The sequence below is a fragment of the Passer domesticus genome, chromosome 10, assembly GCF_036417665.1.
Source record: "Passer domesticus isolate bPasDom1 chromosome 10, bPasDom1.hap1, whole genome shotgun sequence".
NCBI classification, from domain to species: domain Eukaryota; kingdom Metazoa; phylum Chordata; class Aves; order Passeriformes; family Passeridae; genus Passer; species Passer domesticus.
In genome coordinates, this window is record NC_087483.1 from 4980547 (window position 1) to 5005048 (window position 24502).

Genomic DNA, 24502 nt, shown 5'->3' on the forward strand with positions numbered 1-24502 from the left:
GGTTTACCTGGCTTTGTCTCTTTGACTTGCCTGTCAGTATCTACAGGATTCAGGAGCCTCAGGGTGCTCAGGAAGGCACAAAGACTTTGGGATGCTGAAATGGACCGGCCTGGTGCCTGTGCCTGGGCTGCACAGGGCTGAGCTCCATCTGGATGCTCCAACAAAGGCTGAATGGACAGAGCATGGCCCACTGGAGACTCCCATTCCAAATCCTGTGAGCCACACAATTCAGCTGTAACCAGCTGAGTTTTTCATGTCAGCTTGAAATCCAGGAGAGGAAAAGGCAAACATGGAAAAGTGTTCTTCCAGTTCTAGTGACAGCTGTGCCTGCACAGCACCTGTGCCCATGGCAGGGTGGTGGGAACTGGATGATCTTTATGATACTTTGCAACACAAAGCTGGCATTCTGTGATTCCCCAAGCTGAGAAGAAAACTTGAATTTCCCTCATGTTGTCAACTGCTGAGCAAACGTGACAGCATCAAAGGAGGCATGGGACTCTAATTTGTCCTTCCATTGCCACCATTCCAACTGCTCAATCCCTATTGTCACTGCAGACCCTGGAATTGGTGGAAGTTCCTGGCCAAGCATTAGACAGTCCAAAGAGAGAAAAAGAAGCACTGACAGAGCCAGAGGAGCTCTTTCTTGGTAAAGAAAACCACATGTTTAGACTGAAAGAGCCTATATTTAGAAGTTCTTGCCAGCACCTTCCAGGACTCTCTGCTGTGCACACTGCGCTTTTCATGCCCGCTCCCAAGGGGCTTTGGAACGCAGAGCACAAGCTGGCTGGCTCTGCCACCAGCACACCCCAAACACCGGCGGAGGAAGAAGCAGCAGGGGCTGTTTTGCGGCCATGGCCAAGAGAGACTAGGAGGGTGCCCTCCCTCTGCTCTCACCTGCTTGGCTTTCTGCCTGGGGCTGAGCCTGGGGCTGCCATTCCTCACTTGTGGGGACCAGAACCACAGCCGGGATCCCGGCACTGCCTGGCAGCGCTCCGGGCACCGGCACGGTCGCGTGTCCGAGTCTCGGGCACCGTGCCGCTGCTTCATTTGCTCTCAGGCACACCCAAAGCTGCCTGTTAAGCCTGGATGGTCTCTGGTTCTGCCCTCCTCCTGATCCTGCTGTGCAGGGATGGAGCACTGCAGTGCTTTCAGGAAGCTATTCTTGAAAACTTCCAGCATTCCAAGCTCCTTTGCCCTCCATGGATGCTTGCCATGGAATCCCTCACAGCTGGGTTCAGAGCATCCTCAGGCTGGCTCTTCCAAAATCCAGGGGCTCCAGAGTGCTCAGCAAGATCTGTAACTCCACAGTGTTGTGGAACTGCACCTTCAGCACAGGGACCGTGCCAGCCTGACCTGCCCTCGTTCCTCTGGGTCTGTGCACAAAGCAGGGCGTGGCAGAGAACGGCAGCAGGGGCCTGTGTGTCCCAGGGCCCCGAATTTGTGGTACTTCAGCTCCACAAAGATGCAGGCAAAATGAAGAAGCCAAACTGTTTATTAATAGAAGGCAAAGCAAAGGAATGAGCTGGGTGGGGAAAAAGGGGAAGGGCAAGATCTGAGGACTAGAGGGAAAGAGCCGTGAACAGGGAGGGAGAATGGAGGGAAAGAGAAGGGATGGGCAGAGTCTGAGGGCTGGAGGGAGGGAGCTATCTATAAGCAGGGAGAGGGCTGAAGACATGCAAGTGGCTCAGCTGTGCCAATCATCAGCGGTGCCTGGAGCTCCAGCTGGTCTCTTCTGGTCTCAAGGCACTCTCATCTTCCATGGCATTTGCAGGTCTTCAACAAACACTGGTTCTTCTGTGCCAGTTCTGTAACTCTCCAACTGAATATCTGTTTAACAACTATGTTTTTCTGGGAAGGGCTGACATCTTTCTTCAGGGCTTGAAGGGCTGGAAGGGAGAGGGAGAGGAACAGAGCCACAGTCAAGACCCTGTATCAGTGGGAATCCTAGGAGACTGTCCTGCCAGGGCCATCCCACGCAGCTCTGGCCATGGCCACAAGAGAGGGGGTGTCAACTGGATCAGCTGGCCATGAATCTGCCCCCCCCCACCTCCCACATCCCTGCAATCTCTCTGTGCTCTGCCTACATCACCCCTCATCCACACAGGGAGCGAAGCCTGCCGCAGCCGGAACAGGGATGGCAGCTCCCTGCCCAGGCACTGCAGTTCTCCCTGCCAGCCCCGCTGTCAGCCCGCTGCCCTCACTCACCCTCAGTGAGGAGCTGGAGCTCTCCTGGCTGCCCCCTCAGGTGCCGCCCGGCCACCCCTGTGAACACAGAGCCTGTCACGGCGGCAGCGGCACAGCTCCCTGCCAGCGGCGCTGCCAGCGCTGCGGCCACACGCCCTGCTGGCCCGGCAGGGCTCAGCCCGGGCCCTTGCCGCACGCTGCCGCCCAAGGGCACGGCTGCCAGAGGGCGGCAGCAGCGCCCGGGCCAGGCGGGGCTCCACGGCGCCGGGCCCGGATGGTGCTGCCGGGGCAGCGGGCGGCCCTGGGGCCGAGCTGCGGCGGGCCGGGGAGGGAGCCCGGCCTCGGGGCTCACCCATGAACCTGATGGCCGCCTCTCGCAGGGGCTCCTGGGGGCTCTCCAGGTAGCGCAGGGCCCGGCGCAGCTGCTCGGCCGCTTGGCTCGTGTCCTCTGCCAGCTGCAGAGAGCGGCAGCAGGGAAGGCTCGGCGCGGGCTCAGCCCCTGTGGCGGGCGCTCCCTGCGCCCAGCCCCGGCCTCCCCTGCCCGCACAGCCCTGAGGCGCGGCCAGCAGCCGCTGGCGCCGGGCTCCGCAGGGGGCAGAGGGCCGGCTGCTGCCCGGGGAGCCGCGGGGCTGCCCCGCAGCCCCGCCGCGCCGGGGCTCCATGGGCACCCGGCTCGGGCCCACAGAAGCCTGGAGAAGCCCCGCACACTGAGCACCGAGCTCAGGGGCCTTCTCCAGGCTGAGGCTGGGGATTGCAGGCCGTCCTTACCAAGACCTCAACAAACGTCAACAGCTTCTCTGTCTCCACCAGCTCTTTGAGATCCCTCCTCTTCAGGAACCCGGCTGCACAATGAAGCATTTCCCGAGAAGCCTGGAGAGCAGCAGAGACCCAGAGATAGCCCCACAGCCCAGGACACAGGACTCACATCCCTGTGCCACAGCCTGGAGGAGGCTGCAGCTCGGGATGTGACCAGGGCAGCCGGCAGCCGAGGCCCCTGCCAGGGGGACAGCAGCAGCCCATGAGTCCTCACCTCTGCCACACGCTGATTCTCATCATGACAGTGGAAGAAGAGTGCAGGAAGGCTCTGGCACACCACTGACTTCAGGGGCTTTTTTCCCTCCTCTACTACCAAATCCATCACCTTGAAGAAGAGGTCAAGGGAGAGCAGCTGCACATGGCTGTTGTCCTGAATGAAAGGAAAAAACCTCAGCGCCATCTACTCCAGGCCCACCTGAAGAGTACAAAAATCCACAGGGCACAAGGTTCTGGGCGGCACCCAGTGCCCGAGGCTGGGGATACAAAGCCTTACGTGGTCGAAGAGCAGCAGGAGAGCCTCAGCCAGCTTCGGGGCAGTGGTGCTGGATACCAGCATGTCTTTGCTCTTGAGCAAATTAGTGAACACAGAGAGCGTCATGCCGACCAGCTCTCCGTCTGCATCACCCAGCAGCTCCAGAAGGCTTGGAGACAGAGTGCCCATTCTCCTGGCCTGTGTGGAACACAAGGCTGAGCTGGGAGGCCATGGACGGCTGCAGCGCCAGCACCAGCCTGGCACTGCAACCCCAGCCTGCTGCTGCAGGGCCCACAGGCCAAAGGCCTGCCCCAAAGCACTGGGGCAGGTGAGGCAGGAGAGCTGGGAGCAGCTGCCTCAGCTGCCTCAGCCCTGCCAGCCCATGGGGCTGCTTTCCCCAGCGCAGCTTCAGCCGCTGCCCCTTCTCACCATCGAGGGATCCTTGCTGAGCACCACGAGGCCTCTGAGCGCCAGGCGACGCCTCTCCCTGCACTCGTTCCTCAGGTGCCTTGACATGATCTCCAGGATGCTGTCAGCACATTCCCTCACGTCCAGGCACTCGAGGACCTGAAAGGCACAGGGCAGTGACAGGGCACCCGGCCAGCAGCAGCCCGGAACCGCACAGGGCTGGGCCCAGGCAGCAGCACAGGGCACGGGCACGGTCCCAGGCAGCTGTGGCTACGAGAGGGCAGAGAGCTGGGAGGCAGCTCAGTGAGGCAGCGCTGGCCTTCAGGCTCACCTCCACAATGAATGCCAGGCCGGGCAGATCCCAGTGTGGCTCCTCCCTGCTGAGCAGCCCAAGCAGGCGGAGAGCAATCCCAGAACACAAGGAGAGGGAGACACGGCGCATCTCTCTGCAAGGGGAAAAAAGACACCAAGAGCCTGAGGTGGGGGGACCAAACCTCTGCCAGGACTGACTCACAGAGGTCTGGTCTTTGCCCAGCATCCCTGGAGAGGATGTGAGCGCTGTGGGAGGTAGCCCCTTCTGGGCACCCTCCTCTCCCAGCCTTTTCCAGTCTCCTTGGCCGTCCCTCAGTGCCAAGACCCTCTGGCCCATGACCACAGGGACTGTGTGGGGCACCCAAGGCACAAATGCTGGGGGCAGTGTGGAGGAGAAGGGGGTCTCACCTGGCCAGCAGACCCACGGCATAGTGCTGGGTGTGAGCACACAGCAGCGTGTCCCAGCCACACTTGCGCTCCATAGCCATCACCTCATTGTCGCACTCCAGTCGGCAGAGCAGAGCCTTCATGGCCTGCACTGCAAACCTGTGTGCAGAGCAAAGCCCAGGTCACATTGGGAGCACTGGCACTGGCCACAAGGGCAGAGGAAGGACAGGAGGACTGGGACCTGCTGGGCTTGCTGGGAAGGCGGTGTTCCTCCTGGCACGCTCTCCAGAAGTTTTCAACTTCCTCTGGTGGCATCTGCTGCGTGGTGATGACAACGTGGAAGAGCAGAGCCACAAACAGGCGGGAGGAATAAAGGATCATGGCCTCGTGGCATTGAGGCACAATGACCCAGATCACCAGAGTTGCCTGCAGAAGAAGCAGCCCAAGACAGCGCTCAGTGCCCTGGTGTCCATGGGGCAGGGCCCAAGGGCAGATGCAGGGGGAGCAGTGGGCTTGGTGTCCCCTGAGTCTGCCCCCAGCCCAAGTTTCATCCCAGCGATTGAGGCAGGGAGAGGATGGAGAGCTGCTGGAGAGGCAACCGGGTGGCAAGCAAAGAAGTGAGTTCCAGAAACTCACAGCCAGGGCAAAAACGTCCTTGTTGTCCCCATCGGAGGTGCATGTGCTGTGCACAGGCCAATCCTCCATCACACAGAGCAGTGTTGCCAGCACCTTCTCCATTGCTGGTCGTGATGAGCCTATGGCTCTCCACATCATTGCAGCAGCTCTGTGGGATCAGAGCTCTGTGTCAGGGGCATCTCAGTCACAGTACCATGCCCTGTGCAGCTGTGGGGGCACAGGTGACTGAGTCCCGGTGCCCTGAGGGGCAGGGAGGGAGCATTGGCAGCAGGCTGGGCAAAGAGAGGGGCCCGAGGGTCCTGGAGCTCTCTGCCTGTCTGGCAGAGCCCATTGGACAGGCTGTGATGGGCCACGGGCCCTCAAGGCTGGTGAGCCCTGAGCTCTCAAGGCACGTGGGCCCCGTACCTGTCACACATTGGGGCACAGTGCAGGAGGGTCAGCGCCACGTCTGCAGGGTGTTCCTCAGCCAGCCTCACAATGTCACTTTGCAGCCTGGCATCCACAGTGACGTGGGACATGAGACTCTGGTGGATGTTCTTCACCATGGCTGGCACCTGGAGGAGGCATGGGGAAGACCTGGAACCCTGTCCAGAGGAGCAACTTCCCCAGTTTCCCACTAAGAAATGCCTCCCTTCCCGTTACACTGCACTGATCTCAAAGGCTGAGGGGGCTCAGGGACCAAGGCTTGAGGGGACACACGGCCCTGGGAGGCCTCCAGCCCTGGCCCCAGGCTGCTTACCTGTTCCCGTGTGCAAACAGCACTCTCCTGGAAAACATTCTTAGTGGGAGTACAAATCACAGGTGGAGTGGGCATGGTGTCAGTATTTGGGATTTCTTGAGTCTCTCCAGAGTTGGCAGTGGTGATGGCCTCATCCTCAGTCACTGCCTCATCATCCTTTGCCCCGTGATCTCTGGGATTCATCGCAGCCTCAGAGTCTTCTGGGCACTCAGCCAAATCTGTGCTGGTGTCAGAATTTTGGATTCCCTGAGTCTCTCTGGTGTTGGCAGTGGTGACGGCCACATCTTCAGGCACTGCCTCATCAGCCTTTGCCCCTTCATCTCTGGGAGTCATTACAGCCTTGCAGTCTTCTGAGCGCTGAGCCGAATCTGTGCTGGTGTCAGTGTTTGCAATGCCCTGAGTCTCTCCATGGTCAGTGTCTGTGATGGCCACATCTTCAGTCATTGACATGACAAGAGCCTTCACGCAGATTTGAGTCACTGAGGTCTCAGAGTCTTCTGAGAACTCAGCCAAATCCAGGCCGACATCAGGCTCTGCCTGGAGCTGGGTCAGCCCCGAGTCAGGCTCAGCTGGGCCCTCAGCTGCTGGGGTGCTGGTCTTCCTGCGCTGAATGCGCATAAACTTTGGGAATATCTGCATAACCAAGGACAGGGAAGTCAGGGGTGTTCCATGGCATGCTCCAAGCGTAGTGCTCGGCTGAGCAGGGACAGCAGGCCCAGCCCATGGCTGGGATGGCTGCAGGTACCTTCAGGGTTCTGCCGAAGCAGCCGTGGGCGGCTTCCTTCTCTTGTGTCCGGTCCAGGGATGCATCTGGCAAAGAGCGAGCACAGCCAGAGCTGAGGGGCTGCGGGAGAGGCCGGAGAACAGAGCCCAGCCCTGCACTCCCCAGGCAGGGACAGCCCCGGGATGCCCCAGGGGGATGGAGCACGGCCACTGCGGGGTGTCTGCCTGGCCCCTCTTCAGTCCTGTCCATGGGCATGTCCCCAGGGGATGGGATGCCATAGAATGGCATGGCATGGCATTGGATGGGGCGGGGCCAAGCTGGCTGGCACCATCAGCTCTGTGGCCCAGCTCTGCCACTCACCATCCTGCAATGGCTGGAAATGCTTGGGCTCCTCAAGCCGTTTTCCTGGGGCAGCTCCAGGGCCTTTGTTTTTTTCCTCCCTGAAGACTTTAAATAGGCTGAGAAATCTGCCTGCCATTCCAGAGTCTGGCCTTGAGGTCACCTTAAAGAGAGATGCCTTGTGAAATTTCTGAATCAGCAAGTCCTTCAGTTGTGCCTTGAAGGCACCTGAGGCAGAGAAGCCTCAGGAAGATTACAGGACAGCAAGTCCTGCACTTTGGTCTCAAGGGCTCCTGCCACAAGGACAGGAAACACCTCTTAAATGGCTTTGGTCACTAAGTGCCAGGGTCTCGCCTCGACTGTGCAGGCCAGAAGGATGGGAGATGCCTCAGAAAAGCTCTGAGTCACCAAGTCCCTGAGTCTGGCCTCGGAGGCACCTGCAAAAGAGAAGCCTCGGGAAGGCCACAGGCCACCAAGACCCGCAGTCTTGCCACGAGGACACCTGTAGGGATAACGCCTCGGGAAATCTCCAGGTCAGACACGAACGAGCGCTCCTCACGGCACCGCTCTGTCCCGTCCTGTCCTGTCGCGTGCTCCGAGCACTGTGGAGCGTTCTTGTCACCACCAGCTCAATGTCACCACATGTCACAAAGGACACACTCCTCCATTCCATGCCACGGTGACCGTGCTGCAGCGTGTCACAAAGGGCCCTTGCACACACTGCCACCTGCCCTGGGGCCGCGCCCAGCCCACCCAAAGTGGCCCGGGTTGGCAGGAATCCCTGGCCCCAAGTGTCTAAGGCAGCCCGACAGGATCTTTAGCAAGGGCTCAACCCATCATCAAACGCTGTCCTGCTCTGCGGGCTCAGGGCAGCAGAAGGAGCCCCCAGGGCTGCCGAAGCAGCCGTGCTGGCAAGGGCACGGGGCCTTCCAGGGAAGCTGGCACGGCCTCCTTGGGACACGTCCCGGCTGCTGGCCATCCTAAATCCGCGGCTGTGCCGACAGGCACTGGGAACGTGTGGGCCAGGGCACCAATGCTGCTCTGAGCCCTGGGGCCCGGGCAGCGCTGCCATCAGCAGGTGTGGCAGAGTCCCCGCCCAAGCAGAGCTGCCACCCCCCGAGCCCTGGCAGCGCTGCTGCCCCTCTCCTGCCCCAGAGACCTGTGCCCCGGGGGGCTTCTGTGCCACAGGGAGCCAAAGCCCACGTGCTCTGGGGGTTGTGCTCCTCCCTGCAGGGGCTGTTGGCAGCAGCACCTGGAGCACTGCTGCCACACTTGGTGTCTGGGAGAAGGCAGAGGCTGTTAGTCAGTCCTGAAATTATTTTCTCATGGACGGGATTGGCAGTAGCACCACAACACCATCAGCTGCTGTGTTTCCCTGGACAATTGGATTGTTCAGGGACACTCTCGCGTTTCATTGTGATCTTCTGTCAGTTCTTCTGGGAAAAACACTAGCCCAGTCTGTGATGTTCAGTGCTCCATTTGCTATGTCTTAGCTGATGCAAAGCAAATATTTCCTCCAGACCCAAAGAGCTGTGCCTGAAAATTCACAGATCTACATTTTTTTAATTTATTTTCTAATGTTTTCCAGAGCCTGCTGATCATTTTCAAGGTTTTCTCCCTATCCCCTATGGCACATTCTCCAGAAGATCTACTGTTACATCCTTTTGCATTTAGCAAAAGTGACCTGCAATGAGCAGTCGATCAAAGGTCTGGGAAAACTTGAACTCCTGTGTGAAGCCAGGCAAAACATTTCTCTCCCAGATCTGAAGCCATCAAGTGCCAAGTACTGTCCCCAGTGCCATACCCTGTCCCCTGGAAGTGTGCTGATGCCAGTTAAAAGGGGTTGCCAATGAAAACAACTTTTAACAGTTTTGTAATTTCTGCATTAACATTCAAACCCTTGACAAGAAAAACCCCATGTCAACATTTCTGGGGTTCTTAAATACCAGCACTGTCATTTTCACTTTAGATTTCACAGTCTCTGAACAGTCATACAAGGTTTTTAGTTTTAAACACTACAGAGAAAGTCCCTGGTGTTCGGCTATAACTTTTACATCGGTATATACTCCTGATGATTACTTTAGGCAGCAGCAGCAAACCCAAGAATGAGGCAACCAGGCTCATTCCTGTGTTCTCATGTCCTGCACAGCACTGACTGGGAATTCAAGATTCATGTCACTGGTGAGTAAGGAATGGATAAATGAGTGACAGACTCCATGGATTTTCAGAAGGCATAAAAGCTTACTTTATTCCAATCTCTGATATTTATAACCAACATCATTCACACAGAACCTGATTGGTTCTTACTAACACCTATCACCCATTGGTTAATTAGGAACCACTCTTTGGTAAACCATCTTACGAGAAAAAAACTGTTCACAACACCAGCTGCAAGATTTTTTCCAGTCTTTCTCTTAGTCTTCTTCAAACTCCCCAGAACAATTCCTGGGAAGGTTTACCTGGCTTTGTCTCTTTGACTTGCCTGTCAGTATCTACAGGATTCAGGAGCCTCAGGGTGCTCAGGAAGGCACAAAGACTTTGGGATGCTGAAATGGACCGGCCTGGTGCCTGTGCCTGGGCTGCACAGGGCTGAGCTCCATCTGGATGCTCCAACAAAGGCTGAATGGACAGAGCATGGCCCACTGGAGACTCCCATTCCAAATCCTGTGAGCCACACAATTCAGCTGTAACCAGCTGAGTTTTTCATGTCAGCTTGAAATCCAGGAGAGGAAAAGGCAAACATGGAAAAGTGTTCTTCCAGTTCTAGTGACAGCTGTGCCTGCACAGCACCTGTGCCCATGGCAGGGTGGTGGGAACTGGATGATCTTTATGATACTTTGCAACACAAAGCTGGCATTCTGTGATTCCCCAAGCTGAGAAGAAAACTTGAATTTCCCTCATGTTGTCAACTGCTGAGCAAACGTGACAGCATCAAAGGAGGCATGGGACTCTAATTTGTCCTTCCATTGCCACCATTCCAACTGCTCAATCCCTATTGTCACTGCAGACCCTGGAATTGGTGGAAGTTCCTGGCCAAGCATTAGACAGTCCAAAGAGAGAAAAAGAAGCACTGACAGAGCCAGAGGAGCTCTTTCTTGGTAAAGAAAACCACATGTTTAGACTGAAAGAGCCTATATTTAGAAGTTCTTGCCAGCACCTTCCAGGACTCTCTGCTGTGCACACTGCGCTTTTCATGCCCGCTCCCAAGGGGCTTTGGAACGCAGAGCACAAGCTGGCTGGCTCTGCCACCAGCACACCCCAAACACCGGCGGAGGAAGAAGCAGCAGGGGCTGTTTTGCGGCCATGGCCAAGAGAGACTAGGAGGGTGCCCTCCCTCTGCTCTCACCTGCTTGGCTTTCTGCCTGGGGCTGAGCCTGGGGCTGCCATTCCTCACTTGTGGGGACCAGAACCACAGCCGGGATCCCGGCACTGCCTGGCAGCGCTCCGGGCACCGGCACGGTCGCGTGTCCGAGTCTCGGGCACCGTGCCGCTGCTTCATTTGCTCTCAGGCACACCCAAAGCTGCCTGTTAAGCCTGGATGGTCTCTGGTTCTGCCCTCCTCCTGATCCTGCTGTGCAGGGATGGAGCACTGCAGTGCTTTCAGGAAGCTATTCTTGAAAACTTCCAGCATTCCAAGCTCCTTTGCCCTCCATGGATGCTTGCCATGGAATCCCTCACAGCTGGGTTCAGAGCATCCTCAGGCTGGCTCTTCCAAAATCCAGGGGCTCCAGAGTGCTCAGCAAGATCTGTAACTCCACAGTGTTGTGGAACTGCACCTTCAGCACAGGGACCGTGCCAGCCTGACCTGCCCTCGTTCCTCTGGGTCTGTGCACAAAGCAGGGCGTGGCAGAGAACGGCAGCAGGGGCCTGTGTGTCCCAGGGCCCCGAATTTGTGGTACTTCAGCTCCACAAAGATGCAGGCAAAATGAAGAAGCCAAACTGTTTATTAATAGAAGGCAAAGCAAAGGAATGAGCTGGGTGGGGAAAAAGGGGAAGGGCAAGATCTGAGGACTAGAGGGAAAGAGCCGTGAACAGGGAGGGAGAATGGAGGGAAAGAGAAGGGATGGGCAGAGTCTGAGGGCTGGAGGGAGGGAGCTATCTATAAGCAGGGAGAGGGCTGAAGACATGCAAGTGGCTCAGCTGTGCCAATCATCAGCGGTGCCTGGAGCTCCAGCTGGTCTCTTCTGGTCTCAAGGCACTCTCATCTTCCATGGCATTTGCAGGTCTTCAACAAACACTGGTTCTTCTGTGCCAGTTCTGTAACTCTCCAACTGAATATCTGTTTAACAACTATGTTTTTCTGGGAAGGGCTGACATCTTTCTTCAGGGCTTGAAGGGCTGGAAGGGAGAGGGAGAGGAACAGAGCCACAGTCAAGACCCTGTATCAGTGGGAATCCTAGGAGACTGTCCTGCCAGGGCCATCCCACGCAGCTCTGGCCATGGCCACAAGAGAGGGGGTGTCAACTGGATCAGCTGGCCATGAATCTGCCCCCCCCCACCTCCCACATCCCTGCAATCTCTCTGTGCTCTGCCTACATCACCCCTCATCCACACAGGGAGCGAAGCCTGCCGCAGCCGGAACAGGGATGGCAGCTCCCTGCCCAGGCACTGCAGTTCTCCCTGCCAGCCCCGCTGTCAGCCCGCTGCCCTCACTCACCCTCAGTGAGGAGCTGGAGCTCTCCTGGCTGCCCCCTCAGGTGCCGCCCGGCCACCCCTGTGAACACAGAGCCTGTCACGGCGGCAGCGGCACAGCTCCCTGCCAGCGGCGCTGCCAGCGCTGCGGCCACACGCCCTGCTGGCCCGGCAGGGCTCAGCCCGGGCCCTTGCCGCACGCTGCCGCCCAAGGGCACGGCTGCCAGAGGGCGGCAGCAGCGCCCGGGCCAGGCGGGGCTCCACGGCGCCGGGCCCGGATGGTGCTGCCGGGGCAGCGGGCGGCCCTGGGGCCGAGCTGCGGCGGGCCGGGGAGGGAGCCCGGCCTCGGGGCTCACCCATGAACCTGATGGCCGCCTCTCGCAGGGGCTCCTGGGGGCTCTCCAGGTAGCGCAGGGCCCGGCGCAGCTGCTCGGCCGCTTGGCTCGTGTCCTCTGCCAGCTGCAGAGAGCGGCAGCAGGGAAGGCTCGGCGCGGGCTCAGCCCCTGTGGCGGGCGCTCCCTGCGCCCAGCCCCGGCCTCCCCTGCCCGCACAGCCCTGAGGCGCGGCCAGCAGCCGCTGGCGCCGGGCTCCGCAGGGGGCAGAGGGCCGGCTGCTGCCCGGGGAGCCGCGGGGCTGCCCCGCAGCCCCGCCGCGCCGGGGCTCCATGGGCACCCGGCTCGGGCCCACAGAAGCCTGGAGAAGCCCCGCACACTGAGCACCGAGCTCAGGGGCCTTCTCCAGGCTGAGGCTGGGGATTGCAGGCCGTCCTTACCAAGACCTCAACAAACGTCAACAGCTTCTCTGTCTCCACCAGCTCTTTGAGATCCCTCCTCTTCAGGAACCCGGCTGCACAATGAAGCATTTCCCGAGAAGCCTGGAGAGCAGCAGAGACCCAGAGATAGCCCCACAGCCCAGGACACAGGACTCACATCCCTGTGCCACAGCCTGGAGGAGGCTGCAGCTCGGGATGTGACCAGGGCAGCCGGCAGCCGAGGCCCCTGCCAGGGGGACAGCAGCAGCCCATGAGTCCTCACCTCTGCCACACGCTGATTCTCATCATGACAGTGGAAGAAGAGTGCAGGAAGGCTCTGGCACACCACTGACTTCAGGGGCTTTTTTCCCTCCTCTACTACCAAATCCATCACCTTGAAGAAGAGGTCAAGGGAGAGCAGCTGCACATGGCTGTTGTCCTGAATGAAAGGAAAAAACCTCAGCGCCATCTACTCCAGGCCCACCTGAAGAGTACAAAAATCCACAGGGCACAAGGTTCTGGGCGGCACCCAGTGCCCGAGGCTGGGGATACAAAGCCTTACGTGGTCGAAGAGCAGCAGGAGAGCCTCAGCCAGCTTCGGGGCAGTGGTGCTGGATACCAGCATGTCTTTGCTCTTGAGCAAATTAGTGAACACAGAGAGCGTCATGCCGACCAGCTCTCCGTCTGCATCACCCAGCAGCTCCAGAAGGCTTGGAGACAGAGTGCCCATTCTCCTGGCCTGTGTGGAACACAAGGCTGAGCTGGGAGGCCATGGACGGCTGCAGCGCCAGCACCAGCCTGGCACTGCAACCCCAGCCTGCTGCTGCAGGGCCCACAGGCCAAAGGCCTGCCCCAAAGCACTGGGGCAGGTGAGGCAGGAGAGCTGGGAGCAGCTGCCTCAGCTGCCTCAGCCCTGCCAGCCCATGGGGCTGCTTTCCCCAGCGCAGCTTCAGCCGCTGCCCCTTCTCACCATCGAGGGATCCTTGCTGAGCACCACGAGGCCTCTGAGCGCCAGGCGACGCCTCTCCCTGCACTCGTTCCTCAGGTGCCTTGACATGATCTCCAGGATGCTGTCAGCACATTCCCTCACGTCCAGGCACTCGAGGACCTGAAAGGCACAGGGCAGTGACAGGGCACCCGGCCAGCAGCAGCCCGGAACCGCACAGGGCTGGGCCCAGGCAGCAGCACAGGGCACGGGCACGGTCCCAGGCAGCTGTGGCTACGAGAGGGCAGAGAGCTGGGAGGCAGCTCAGTGAGGCAGCGCTGGCCTTCAGGCTCACCTCCACAATGAATGCCAGGCCGGGCAGATCCCAGTGTGGCTCCTCCCTGCTGAGCAGCCCAAGCAGGCGGAGAGCAATCCCAGAACACAAGGAGAGGGAGACACGGCGCATCTCTCTGCAAGGGGAAAAAAGACACCAAGAGCCTGAGGTGGGGGGACCAAACCTCTGCCAGGACTGACTCACAGAGGTCTGGTCTTTGCCCAGCATCCCTGGAGAGGATGTGAGCGCTGTGGGAGGTAGCCCCTTCTGGGCACCCTCCTCTCCCAGCCTTTTCCAGTCTCCTTGGCCGTCCCTCAGTGCCAAGACCCTCTGGCCCATGACCACAGGGACTGTGTGGGGCACCCAAGGCACAAATGCTGGGGGCAGTGTGGAGGAGAAGGGGGTCTCACCTGGCCAGCAGACCCACGGCATAGTGCTGGGTGTGAGCACACAGCAGCGTGTCCCAGCCACACTTGCGCTCCATAGCCATCACCTCATTGTCGCACTCCAGTCGGCAGAGCAGAGCCTTCATGGCCTGCACTGCAAACCTGTGTGCAGAGCAAAGCCCAGGTCACATTGGGAGCACTGGCACTGGCCACAAGGGCAGAGGAAGGACAGGAGGACTGGGACCTGCTGGGCTTGCTGGGAAGGCGGTGTTCCTCCTGGCACGCTCTCCAGAAGTTTTCAACTTCCTCTGGTGGCATCTGCTGCGTGGTGATGACAACGTGGAAGAGCAGAGCCACAAACAGGCGGGAGGAATAAAGGATCATGGCCTCGTGGCATTGAGGCACAATGACCCAGATCACCAGAGTTGCCTGCAGAAGAAGCAGCCCAAGACAGCGCTCAGTGCCCTGGTGTCCATGGGGCAGGGCCCAAGGGCAGATGCAGGGGGAGCAGTGGGCTTGGTGTCCCCTGAGTCTGCCCCCAGCCCAAGTTTCATCCCAGCGATTGAGGCAGGGAGAGGATGGAGAGCTGCTGGAGAGGCAACCGGGTGGCAAGCAAAGAAGTGAGTTCCAGAAACTCACAGCCAGGGCAAAAACGTCCTTGTTGTCCCCATCGGAGGTGCATGTGCTGTGCACAGGCCAATCCTCCATCACACAGAGCAGTGTTGCCAGCACCTTCTCCATTGCTGGTCGTGATGAGCCTATGGCTCTCCACATCATTGCAGCAGCTCTGTGGGATCAGAGCTCTGTGTCAGGGGCATCTCAGTCACAGTACCATGCCCTGTGCAGCTGTGGGGGCACAGGTGACTGAGTCCCGGTGCCCTGAGGGGCAGGGAGGGAGCATTGGCAGCAGGCTGGGCAAAGAGAGGGGCCCGAGGGTCCTGGAGCTCTCTGCCTGTCTGGCAGAGCCCATTGGACAGGCTGTGATGGGCCACGGGCCCTCAAGGCTGGTGAGCCCTGAGCTCTCAAGGCACGTGGGCCCCGTACCTGTCACACATTGGGGCACAGTGCAGGAGGGTCAGCGCCACGTCTGCAGGGTGTTCCTCAGCCAGCCTCACAATGTCACTTTGCAGCCTGGCATCCACAGTGACGTGGGACATGAGACTCTGGTGGATGTTCTTCACCATGGCTGGCACCTGGAGGAGGCATGGGGAAGACCTGGAACCCTGTCCAGAGGAGCAACTTCCCCAGTTTCCCACTAAGAAATGCCTCCCTTCCCGTTACACTGCACTGATCTCAAAGGCTGAGGGGGCTCAGGGACCAAGGCTTGAGGGGACACACGGCCCTGGGAGGCCTCCAGCCCTGGCCCCAGGCTGCTTACCTGTTCCCGTGTGCAAACAGCACTCTCCTGGAAAACATTCTTAGTGGGAGTACAAATCACAGGTGGAGTGGGCATGGTGTCAGTATTTGGGATTTCTTGAGTCTCTCCAGAGTTGGCAGTGGTGATGGCCTCATCCTCAGTCACTGCCTCATCATCCTTTGCCCCGTGATCTCTGGGATTCATCGCAGCCTCAGAGTCTTCTGGGCACTCAGCCAAATCTGTGCTGGTGTCAGAATTTTGGATTCCCTGAGTCTCTCTGGTGTTGGCAGTGGTGACGGCCACATCTTCAGGCACTGCCTCATCAGCCTTTGCCCCTTCATCTCTGGGAGTCATTACAGCCTTGCAGTCTTCTGAGCGCTGAGCCGAATCTGTGCTGGTGTCAGTGTTTGCAATGCCCTGAGTCTCTCCATGGTCAGTGTCTGTGATGGCCACATCTTCAGTCATTGACATGACAAGAGCCTTCACGCAGATTTGAGTCACTGAGGTCTCAGAGTCTTCTGAGAACTCAGCCAAATCCAGGCCGACATCAGGCTCTGCCTGGAGCTGGGTCAGCCCCGAGTCAGGCTCAGCTGGGCCCTCAGCTGCTGGGGTGCTGGTCTTCCTGCGCTGAATGCGCATAAACTTTGGGAATATCTGCATAACCAAGGACAGGGAAGTCAGGGGTGTTCCATGGCATGCTCCAAGCGTAGTGCTCGGCTGAGCAGGGACAGCAGGCCCAGCCCATGGCTGGGATGGCTGCAGGTACCTTCAGGGTTCTGCCGAAGCAGCCGTGGGCGGCTTCCTTCTCTTGTGTCCGGTCCAGGGATGCATCTGGCAAAGAGCGAGCACAGCCAGAGCTGAGGGGCTGCGGGAGAGGCCGGAGAACAGAGCCCAGCCCTGCACTCCCCAGGCAGGGACAGCCCCGGGATGCCCCAGGGGGATGGAGCACGGCCACTGCGGGGTGTCTGCCTGGCCCCTCTTCAGTCCTGTCCATGGGCATGTCCCCAGGGGATGGGATGCCATAGAATGGCATGGCATGGCATTGGATGGGGCGGGGCCAAGCTGGCTGGCACCATCAGCTCTGTGGCCCAGCTCTGCCACTCACCATCCTGCAATGGCTGGAAATGCTTGGGCTCCTCAAGCCGTTTTCCTGGGGCAGCTCCAGGGCCTTTGTTTTTTTCCTCCCTGAAGACTTTAAATAGGCTGAGAAATCTGCCTGCCATTCCAGAGTCTGGCCTTGAGGTCACCTTAAAGAGAGATGCCTTGTGAAATTTCTGAATCAGCAAGTCCTTCAGTTGTGCCTTGAAGGCACCTGAGGCAGAGAAGCCTCAGGAAGATTACAGGACAGCAAGTCCTGCACTTTGGTCTCAAGGGCTCCTGCCACAAGGACAGGAAACACCTCTTAAATGGCTTTGGTCACTAAGTGCCAGGGTCTCGCCTCGACTGTGCAGGCCAGAAGGATGGGAGATGCCTCAGAAAAGCTCTGAGTCACCAAGTCCCTGAGTCTGGCCTCGGAGGCACCTGCAAAAGAGAAGCCTCGGGAAGGCCACAGGCCACCAAGACCCGCAGTCTTGCCACGAGGACACCTGTAGGGATAACGCCTCGGGAAATCTCCAGGTCAGACACGAACGAGCGCTCCTCACGGCACCGCTCTGTCCCGTCCTGTCCTGTCGCGTGCTCCGAGCACTGTGGAGCGTTCTTGTCACCACCAGCTCAATGTCACCACATGTCACAAAGGACACACTCCTCCATTCCATGCCACGGTGACCGTGCTGCAGCGTGTCACAAAGGGCCCTTGCACACACTGCCACCTGCCCTGGGGCCGCGCCCAGCCCACCCAAAGTGGCCCGGGTTGGCAGGAATCCCTGGCCCCAAGTGTCTAAGGCAGCCCGACAGGATCTTTAGCAAGGGCTCAACCCATCATCAAACGCTGTCCTGCTCTGCGGGCTCAGGGCAGCAGAAGGAGCCCCCAGGGCTGCCGAAGCAGCCGTGCTGGCAAGGGCACGGGGCCTTCCAGGGAAGCTGGCACGGCCTCCTTGGGACACGTCCCGGCTGCTGGCCATCCTAAACCCGCGGCTGTGCCGACAGGCACTGGGAACGTGTGGGCCAGGGCACCAATGCTGCTCTGAGCCCTGGGGCCCGGGCAGCGCTGCCATCAGCAGGTGTGGCAGAGTCCCCGCCCAAGCAGAGCTGCCACCCCCCGAGCCCTGGCAGCGCTGCTGCCCCTCTCCTGCCCCAGAGACCTGTGCCCCGGGGGGCTTCTGTGCCACAGGGAGCCAAAGCCCACGTGCTCTGGGGGTTGTGCTCCTCCCTGCAGGGGCTGTTGGCAGCAGCACCTGGAGCACTGCTGCCACACTTGGTGTCTGGGAGAAGGCAGAGGCTGTTAGTCAGTCCTGAAATTATTTTCTCATGGACGGGATTGGCAGTAGCACCACAACACCATCAGCTGCTGTGTTTCCCTGGACAATTGGATTGTTCAGGGACACTCTCGCGTTTCATTGTGATCTTCTGTCAGTTCTTCTGGGAAAAACACTAGCCCAGTCTGTGATGTTCAGTGCTCCATTTGCTATGTCTTAGCTGATGCAAAGCAAATATTTCCTCCAGACCCAAAGAGCTGTGCCTGAAAATTCACAGATCTACATTTTTTTAATTTATTTTCTAATGTTTTCCAGAGCCTGCTGATCATTTTCAAGGTTTTCTCCCTATCCCCTATGGCACATTCTCCAGAAGATCTACTGTTACATCCTTTTGCATTTAGCAAAAGTGACCTGCAATGAGCAGTCGATCAAAGGTCTGGGAAAACTTGAACTCCTGTGTGAAGCCAGGCAAAACATTTCTCTCCCAGATCTGAAGCCATCAAGTGCCAAGTACTGTCCCCAGTGCCATACCCTGTCCCCTGGAAGTGTGCTGATGCCAGTTAAAAGGGGTTGCCAATGAAAACAACTTTTAACAGTTTTGTAATTTCTGCATTAACATTCAAACCCTTGACAAGAAAAACCCCATGTCAACATTTCTGGGGTTCTTAAATACCAGCACTGTCATTTTCACTTTAGATTTCACAGTCTCTGAACAGTCATACAAGGTTTTTAGTTTTAAACACTACAGAGAAAGTCCCTGGTGTTCGGCTATAACTTTTACATCGGTATATACTCCTGATGATTACTTTAGGCAGCAGCAGCAAACCCAAGAATGAGGCAACCAGGCTCATTCCTGTGTTCTCATGTCCTGCACAGCACTGACTGGGAATTCAAGATTCATGTCACTGGTGAGTAAGGAATGGATAAATGAGTGACAGACTCCATGGATTTTCAGAAGGCATAAAAGCTTACTTTATTCCAATCTCTGATATTTATAACCAACATCATTCACACAGAACCTGATTGGTTCTTACTAACACCTATCACCCATTGGTTAATTAGGAACCACTCTTTGGTAAACCATCTTACGAGAAAAAAACTGTTCACAACACCAGCTGCAAGATTTTTTCCAGTCTTTCTCTTAGTCTTCTTCAAACTCCCCAGAACAATTCCTGGGAAGGTTTACCTGGCTTTGTCTCTTTGACTTGCCTGTCAGTATCTACAGGATTCAGGAGCCTCAGGGTGCTCAGGAAGGCACAAAGACTTTGGGATGCTGAAATGGACCGGCCTGGTGCCTGTGCCTGGGCTGCACAGGGCTGAGCTCCATCTGGATGCTCCAACAAAGGCTGAATGGACAGAGCATGGCCCACTGGAGACTCCCATTCCAAATCCTGTGAGCCACACAATTCAGCTGTAACCAGCTGAGTTTTTCATGTCAGCTTGAAATCCAGGAGAGGAAAAGGCAAACATGGAAAAGTGTTCTTCCAGTTCTAGTGACAGCTGTGCCTGCACAGCACCTGTGCCCATGGCAGGGTGGTGGGAACTGGATGATCTTTATGATACTTTGCAACACAAAGCTGGCATTCTGTGATTCCCCAAGCTGAGAAGAAAACTTGAATTTCCCTCATGTTGTCAACTGCTGAGCAAACGTGACAGCATCAAAGGAGGCATGGGACTCTAATTTGTCCTTCCATTGCCACCATTCCAACTGCTCAATCCCTATTGTCACTGCAGACCCTGGAATTGGTGGAAGTTCCTGGCCAAGCATTAGACAGTCCAAAGAGAGAAAAAGAAGCACTGACAGAGCCAGAGGAGCTCTTTCTTGGTAAAGAAAACCACATGTTTAGACTGAAAGAGCCTATATTTAGAAGTTCTTGCCAGCACCTTCCAGGACTCTCTGCTGTGCACACTGCGCTTTTCATGCCCGCTCCCAAGGGGCTTTGGAACGCAGAGCACAAGCTGGCTGGCTCTGCCACCAGCACACCCCAAACACCGGCGGAGGAAGAAGCAGCAGGGGCTGTTTTGCGGCCATGGCCAAGAGAGACTAGGAGGGTGCCCTCCCTCTGCTCTCACCTGCTTGGCTTTCTGCCTGGGGCTGAGCCTGGGGCTGCCATTCCTCACTTGTGGGGACCAGAACCACAGCCGGGATCCCGGCACTGCCTGGCAGCGCTCCGGGCACCGGCACGGTCGCGTGTCCGAGTCTCGGGCACCGTGCCGCTGCTTCATTTGCTCTCAGGCACACCCAAAGCTGCCTGTTAAGCCTGGATGGTCTCTGGTTCTGCCCTCCTCCTGATCCTGCTGTGCAGGGATGGAGCACTGCAGTGCTTTCAGGAAGCTATTCTTGAAAACTTCCAGCATTCCAAGCTCCTTTGCCCTCCATGGATGCTTGCCATGGAATCCCTCACAGCTGGGTTCAGAGCATCCTCAGGCTGGCTCTTCCAAAATCCAGGGGCTCCAGAGTGCTCAGCAAGATCTGTAACTCCACAGTGTTGTGGAACTGCACCTTCAGCACAGGGACCGTGCCAGCCTGACCTGCCCTCGTTCCTCTGGGTCTGTGCACAAAACACGGCGTGGCAGAGAACGGCAGCAGGGGCCTGTGTGTCCCAGGGCCCCGAATTTGTGGTACTTCAGCTCCACAAAGATGCAGGCAAAATGAAGAAGCCAAACTGTTTATTAATAGAAGGCAAAGCAAAGGAATGAGCTGGGTGGGGAAAAAGGGGAAGGGCAAGATCTGAGGACTAGAGGGAAAGAGCCGTGAACAGGGAGGGAGAATGGAGGGAAAGAGAAGGGATGGGCAGAGTCTGAGGGCTGGAGGGAGGGAGCTATCTATAAGCAGGGAGAGGGCTGAAGACATGCAAGTGGCTCAGCTGTGCCAATCATCAGCGGTGCCTGGAGCTCCAGCTGGTCTCTTCTGGTCTCAAGGCACTCTCATCTTCCATGGCATTTGCAGGTCTTCAACAAACACTGGTTCTTCTGTGCCAGTTCTGTAACTCTCCAACTGAATATCTGTTTAACAACTATGTTTTTCTGGGAAGGGCTGACATCTTTCTTCAGGGCTTGAAGGGCTGGAAGGGAGAGGGAGAGGAACAGAGCCACAGTCAAGACCCTGTATCAGTGGGAATCCTAGGAGACTGTCCTGCCAGGGCCATCCCACGCAGCTCTGGCCATGGCCACAAGAGAGGGGGTGTCAACTGGATCAGCTGGCCATGAATCTGCCCCCCCTCCCCGCCACCTCCCACATCCCTGCAATCTCTCTGTGCTCTGCCTACATCACCCCTCATCCACACAGGGAGCGAAGCCTGCCGCAGCCGGAACAGGGATGGCAGCTCCCTGCCCAGGCACTGCAGTTCTCCCTGCCAGCCCCGCTGTCAGCCCGCTGCCCTCACTCACCCTCAGTGAGGAGCTGGAGCTCTCCTGGCTGCCCCCTCAGGTGCCGCCCGGCCACCCCTGTGAACACAGAGCCTGTCACGGCGGCAGCGGCACAGCTCCCTGCCAGCGGCGCTGCCAGCGCTGCGGCCACACGCCCTGCTGGCCCGGCAGGGCTCAGCCCGGGCCCTTGCCGCACGCTGCCGCCCAAGGGCACGGCTGCCAGAGGGCGGCAGCAGCGCCCGGGCCAGGCGGGGCTCCACGGCGCCGGGCCCGGATGGCGCTGCCGGGGCAGCGGGCGGCCCCGGGGCCGAGCTGCGGCGGGCCGGGGAGGGAGCCCGGCCTCGGGGCTCACCCATGAACCTGATGGCCGCCTCTCGCAGGGGCTCCTGGGGGCTCTCCAGGTAGCGCAGGGCCCGGCGCAGCTGCTCGGCCGCTTGGCTCGTGTCCTCTGCCAGCTGCAGAGAGCGGCAGCAGGGAAGGCTCGGCGCGGGCTCAGCCCCTGTGGCGGGCGCTCCCTGCGCCCAGCCCCGGCCTCCCCTGCCCGCACAGCCCTGAGGCGCGGCCAGCAGCCGCTGGCGCCGGGCTCCGCAGGGGGCAGAGGGCCGGCTGCTGCCCGGGGAGCCGCGGGGCCGCCCCGCAGCCCCGCCGTGCCGGGGCTCCATGGGCACCCGGCTCGGGCCCACAGCAGCCTGGAGAAGAGCCCGTGCGGCCTCTGGGTGCAGCAGCGGGCAGGGGCACAGCTGCCAGCCCCGCACACTGAGCACCGCGCTCAGAGGCCTTCTCCAGGCTGAGGTTGGGGATTCTCAGTCATTCTTACCAAGCACTTGCTGAACTTCCACAGTTTCTCCTCCTTCACCAGCTTTTTGATATCCCTCCTCTTCAGGAACTTGGCTGCACAAAGCAGCGTTTCCCGAGAACACTGGAGAGCAGCAGAAACGTGGAGATGGCCCCACAGCCCAGGGCACAGGAGCATCCCAGTGCCACAGCCTGGGCGAGGCTGCAGCCTGCAAGGCGCCAGGACAGGAGGCAGCCAACCCCCTGCCAGGGAGACAGCAGCCGGCCACAAGTCCTCACCTCAGCAACAATCTGATTCTCATCATGGCAGTGGAAGTAGAGTGGCAGCAGGCTGTGGTGCACGGGTGACTTCAGGGCATGTTTTCCATCTTCCGATAATAACTCCAGCATCTCTTGAAAGACCATCATGGAGCTCAGCTGCACCTGGCTATCATCCTGTAGGAAAGCAAGAACAAAAGAGCTCAGCATCAGCTGCTTCTGGCCCAGCAGGGCACAGGCCTGCATCTCCACAGGGCACCAAGTGCCTGGGCAGCAGCCAGTGGCCGTGGCTGTGGGCACAGAGCCTTACGTGGTCAAAGAGTGGCAGGAGCGCCTCAGCCAGCTGCAGGGCGAGGGAGCTGGGTATTGGGGTACCATTATCCAGGAATAAATATCTGAGTAGGAGAATGGTCATCCTGATCACATCGCTATCATTTTCCTCCAGGAGCTCCACAAGACTTTCAGTCAGGCTCCACATTTTTTCAGCCTGTGTGGAACACAAGTTTGTGAAATGCTACCCTGCTGCAGCAGGGCCTAGAGGCCAAAGCCTGTCCTGAAGCACTTGGGCAGCTGAAGCGGGAGGCAGGAGAGCTGGGAGCAGCTGCCGCGGGCCCAAAGCCCAGCCAAGCCCAAGTGACTGCGTTTTCCAGCCCCACGCTGCCGGCAGGGCTTCAGCCACAGCCCCCTTCTCACCATCAAGGGATTCTTGCCCAGCACCACGAGGCCTCGGAGTGCCAAGTGACGCCTCTCCCCGTCCGCACTCCACAGGTTCTTTGACATGATCTCCAGAACGCTGTCACTGCATTCCCTCAAGTCCAGGCACTCGAGGACCTGAAAGGCACAGGGCAGTGACAGGGCACCTGGCCAGCAGGAGCCCGGAACTGCACAGGGCTGGGCCCAGGCAGCAGCACAGGGCACGGGCACCATTCCAGGCAGCTGTGGCTACGAGAGGGCAGAGAGCTGGGAGGCAGCTCAGCGAGGCAGCGCTGGCCTTCAGGCTCACCTCCACAATGAACGCCAGGGCAGGGCAATCCCAGTACGGCATCTTTTTGCTGAGCAGGCTGAGCAGGTAAAATGCAATCCCACAACAAAAGTGTATGGATGACTGGCGCATTTCTCTGCCAAGAGGAAAAAGGAAACAAGAGCCTGAGCCAGTGGGGCAGACGTCTGCCAGGAGTGATGCACACAGTTCTCATCTTTCCTCACCACCCTCCCAGCAAGGGCTCCTGGGCCATCTGGGAGTTGCTTGCTCCAGAGCAGCCTCCTCTCCCAGCCTTTTCCAGTCTGCTTGGCCGTCCCTCAGTGACAAGGGCCTCTGGCCCACAGCCACAGGGACAGTGTGGGGCACCCTGGGCACAGAGCACAAGTGGCTGGAGCAATGGGGAGAAGGGGGTCTCACCTGGCCAGCAGACCCACGGCATAGTGGTGGGTGTCAGCACACAGCAGCGTGTCCCAGGCACCCTTGCGTTTCATTGCCACCACCACATCCTCACAGCGGAGAAGGCAGAGCAGGGATTTGAGGGTCCGCACTGCAAAGCTGTGTGCAGAGCAAAGCCCAGGTCCCCAGGTCACACTGGGAGGACTGGCTCCTTCCCAGGCCACGTGGGAGGGACAGGAGCTCTAGCATGGAGCACCTGTTGGGGCTGGTGGCAAGGCCGTGTTCTTCCTGGCATCCCTTCCAGAAGGTATCCACCTCTTCTGGCATATCCAGAGTGCTGAAGAACACTTGGAAGAGCAAGTGCACAAACAGGCATGGGAAATACACCTTCATTATACGTGGGATACAGGGCACCTGGAGGATCTTCCACATCACCACAGTTGCCTGCAAAGGACAAAGGCCCAGAGAGAGCGCTCAGTGCTGAGGTGTCCATGTGGCAGGGCCCGAGCGTGGCAGGGAGAGGCCCGGAGAGACGCAGGGGGAGCAGGGGGCCTGGTGGCCCTGAAGCTGCCCCTGGGCAAGGTTTCAGGCCAGCGCCTGAGGCGGGGAGATGCAGTGGGGGAAGGAGGATGGAGAGCTGCTGGAGAGGCAGCCTTGGGGCCCGCAAAGGCCAGTAGCAGAAACTCACAGCCAGGGCAAAGACACCCGTTTTGTCCCCATCGGAGGTGCACGTGCTGTGCTCTGGCCAGTTCCCCAGCACATCCAGGAGTACCAGCTGTGCCAGCTCCGCAGTCCTGCTTGAGCCCATGATGGTTTTCCACATGGTCCAAGCAGCTCTGCAGGGTTAGAGCTCTGTCTCAGGCGGGTCTCAGACACAGCACTGTGGCCTGGGCATCTCTAAGGGCCCAGGCTGACTGCTGGCTCTGCCTCTGCCCACAGCCCC

General features: G+C 58.7%; 6 protein-coding genes across 6 annotated transcripts in view; all 6 read right to left on the reverse strand.

The window, feature by feature from the left end:
• Positions 1 to 1474: 1474 nt before the first annotated feature.
• On the reverse strand, positions 1475 to 4722 carry LOC135309343 (uncharacterized). Its single transcript, XM_064435492.1, has 8 exons — positions 4601 to 4722; positions 4212 to 4326; positions 3902 to 4039; positions 3494 to 3670; positions 3215 to 3370; positions 2953 to 3054; positions 2206 to 2262; positions 1475 to 1886 (listed from the first exon to the last, which is right to left on the reverse strand). The coding sequence occupies exons 1-7, from the start codon at positions 4720 to 4722 to the stop codon at positions 2242 to 2244; spliced, it is 831 nt and encodes a 276-aa protein (XP_064291562.1). The 3' UTR covers positions 1475 to 1886; positions 2206 to 2241.
• An 876-nt stretch (positions 4723 to 5598) lies between these two features.
• Positions 5599 to 7631, reverse strand: LOC135309345 (uncharacterized). The gene is made up of 4 exons (XM_064435493.1): positions 7039 to 7631; positions 6700 to 6764; positions 5955 to 6587; positions 5599 to 5769 (listed from the first exon to the last, which is right to left on the reverse strand). Exons 1-4 carry the CDS (start codon positions 7154 to 7156, stop codon positions 5599 to 5601), a joined length of 987 nt encoding a protein of 328 aa, XP_064291563.1. The 5' UTR covers positions 7157 to 7631.
• A 3312-nt stretch (positions 7632 to 10943) lies between these two features.
• On the reverse strand, positions 10944 to 14191 carry LOC135309346 (uncharacterized). Its single transcript, XM_064435494.1, has 8 exons — positions 14070 to 14191; positions 13681 to 13795; positions 13371 to 13508; positions 12963 to 13139; positions 12684 to 12839; positions 12422 to 12523; positions 11675 to 11731; positions 10944 to 11355 (listed from the first exon to the last, which is right to left on the reverse strand). Exons 1-7 carry the CDS (start codon positions 14189 to 14191, stop codon positions 11711 to 11713), a joined length of 831 nt encoding a protein of 276 aa, XP_064291564.1. The 3' UTR covers positions 10944 to 11355; positions 11675 to 11710.
• Positions 14192 to 15067: 876 nt separating this feature from the next.
• On the reverse strand, positions 15068 to 17100 carry LOC135309347 (uncharacterized). The gene is made up of 4 exons (XM_064435495.1): positions 16508 to 17100; positions 16169 to 16233; positions 15424 to 16056; positions 15068 to 15238 (listed from the first exon to the last, which is right to left on the reverse strand). The coding sequence occupies exons 1-4, from the start codon at positions 16623 to 16625 to the stop codon at positions 15068 to 15070; spliced, it is 987 nt and encodes a 328-aa protein (XP_064291565.1). The 5' UTR covers positions 16626 to 17100.
• The window catches only part of LOC135309348 (maestro heat-like repeat-containing protein family member 6), a 77110-nt gene continuing 69482 nt past the window's right edge, over positions 16875 to 24502 (reverse strand). The window contains exons 11-12 of the mRNA XM_064435497.1: positions 21507 to 21583; positions 16875 to 16923 (exon numbers count right to left, since the gene is read on the reverse strand). Of these exons, the coding sequence (XP_064291567.1) occupies positions 16875 to 16923; positions 21507 to 21583 (126 nt within the window). The remainder of the gene's footprint in view (positions 16924 to 21506; positions 21584 to 24502) is intronic.
• On the reverse strand, positions 21898 to 23602 carry LOC135309319 (uncharacterized). Its single transcript, XM_064435469.1, has 6 exons — positions 23598 to 23602; positions 23185 to 23299; positions 22875 to 23012; positions 22492 to 22668; positions 22203 to 22358; positions 21898 to 22047 (listed from the first exon to the last, which is right to left on the reverse strand). The coding sequence occupies exons 1-6, from the start codon at positions 23600 to 23602 to the stop codon at positions 21898 to 21900; spliced, it is 741 nt and encodes a 246-aa protein (XP_064291539.1).

Excerpts from the sequence above, each read along its gene's own strand:
- LOC135309347 (XM_064435495.1), bottom strand. The coding sequence starts at position 16,625 with ATGGCAGGCAGATTTCTCAGCCTATTTAAAGTCTTCAGGGAGGAAAAA. Across the intron at positions 16,234-16,507 it reads TTTCCAGCCATTGCAGGATG|ATGCATCCCTGGACCGGACA; the intron begins GTGAGTGGCAGA and ends GCTCTTTGCCAG. Across the intron at positions 16,057-16,168 it reads GCTTCGGCAGAACCCTGAAG|ATATTCCCAAAGTTTATGCG; the intron begins GTACCTGCAGCC and ends TTGGTTATGCAG.
- LOC135309345 (XM_064435493.1), bottom strand. The coding sequence starts at position 7,156 with ATGGCAGGCAGATTTCTCAGCCTATTTAAAGTCTTCAGGGAGGAAAAA. Across the intron at positions 6,588-6,699 it reads GCTTCGGCAGAACCCTGAAG|ATATTCCCAAAGTTTATGCG; the intron begins GTACCTGCAGCC and ends TTGGTTATGCAG. Across the intron at positions 5,770-5,954 it reads CTGTTTGCACACGGGAACAG|GTGCCAGCCATGGTGAAGAA; the intron begins GTAAGCAGCCTG and ends TGCCTCCTCCAG.
- LOC135309346 (XM_064435494.1), bottom strand. The coding sequence starts at position 14,191 with ATGAAGGCTCTGCTCTGCCGACTGGAGTGCGACAATGAGGTGATGGCT. Across the intron at positions 12,840-12,962 it reads TCCTGCTGCTCTTCGACCAC|GACAACAGCCATGTGCAGCT; the intron begins GTAAGGCTTTGT and ends CCTTTCATTCAG. Across the intron at positions 11,732-12,421 it reads TGACGTTTGTTGAGGTCTTG|GGGTGGCCGGGCGGCACCTG; the intron begins GTAAGGACGGCC and ends CTGTGTTCACAG.
- LOC135309343 (XM_064435492.1), bottom strand. The coding sequence starts at position 4,722 with ATGAAGGCTCTGCTCTGCCGACTGGAGTGCGACAATGAGGTGATGGCT. Across the intron at positions 3,671-3,901 it reads TCAGCAAGGATCCCTCGATG|GCCAGGAGAATGGGCACTCT; the intron begins GTGAGAAGGGGC and ends TGTTCCACACAG. Across the intron at positions 2,263-2,952 it reads TGACGTTTGTTGAGGTCTTG|GGGTGGCCGGGCGGCACCTG; the intron begins GTAAGGACGGCC and ends CTGTGTTCACAG.
- LOC135309319 (XM_064435469.1), bottom strand. Across the intron at positions 22,669-22,874 it reads TGGGCAAGAATCCCTTGATG|GCTGAAAAAATGTGGAGCCT; the intron begins GTGAGAAGGGGG and ends TGTTCCACACAG. Across the intron at positions 22,048-22,202 it reads AGAATCAGATTGTTGCTGAG|TGTTCTCGGGAAACGCTGCT; the intron begins GTGAGGACTTGT and ends GCTGCTCTCCAG.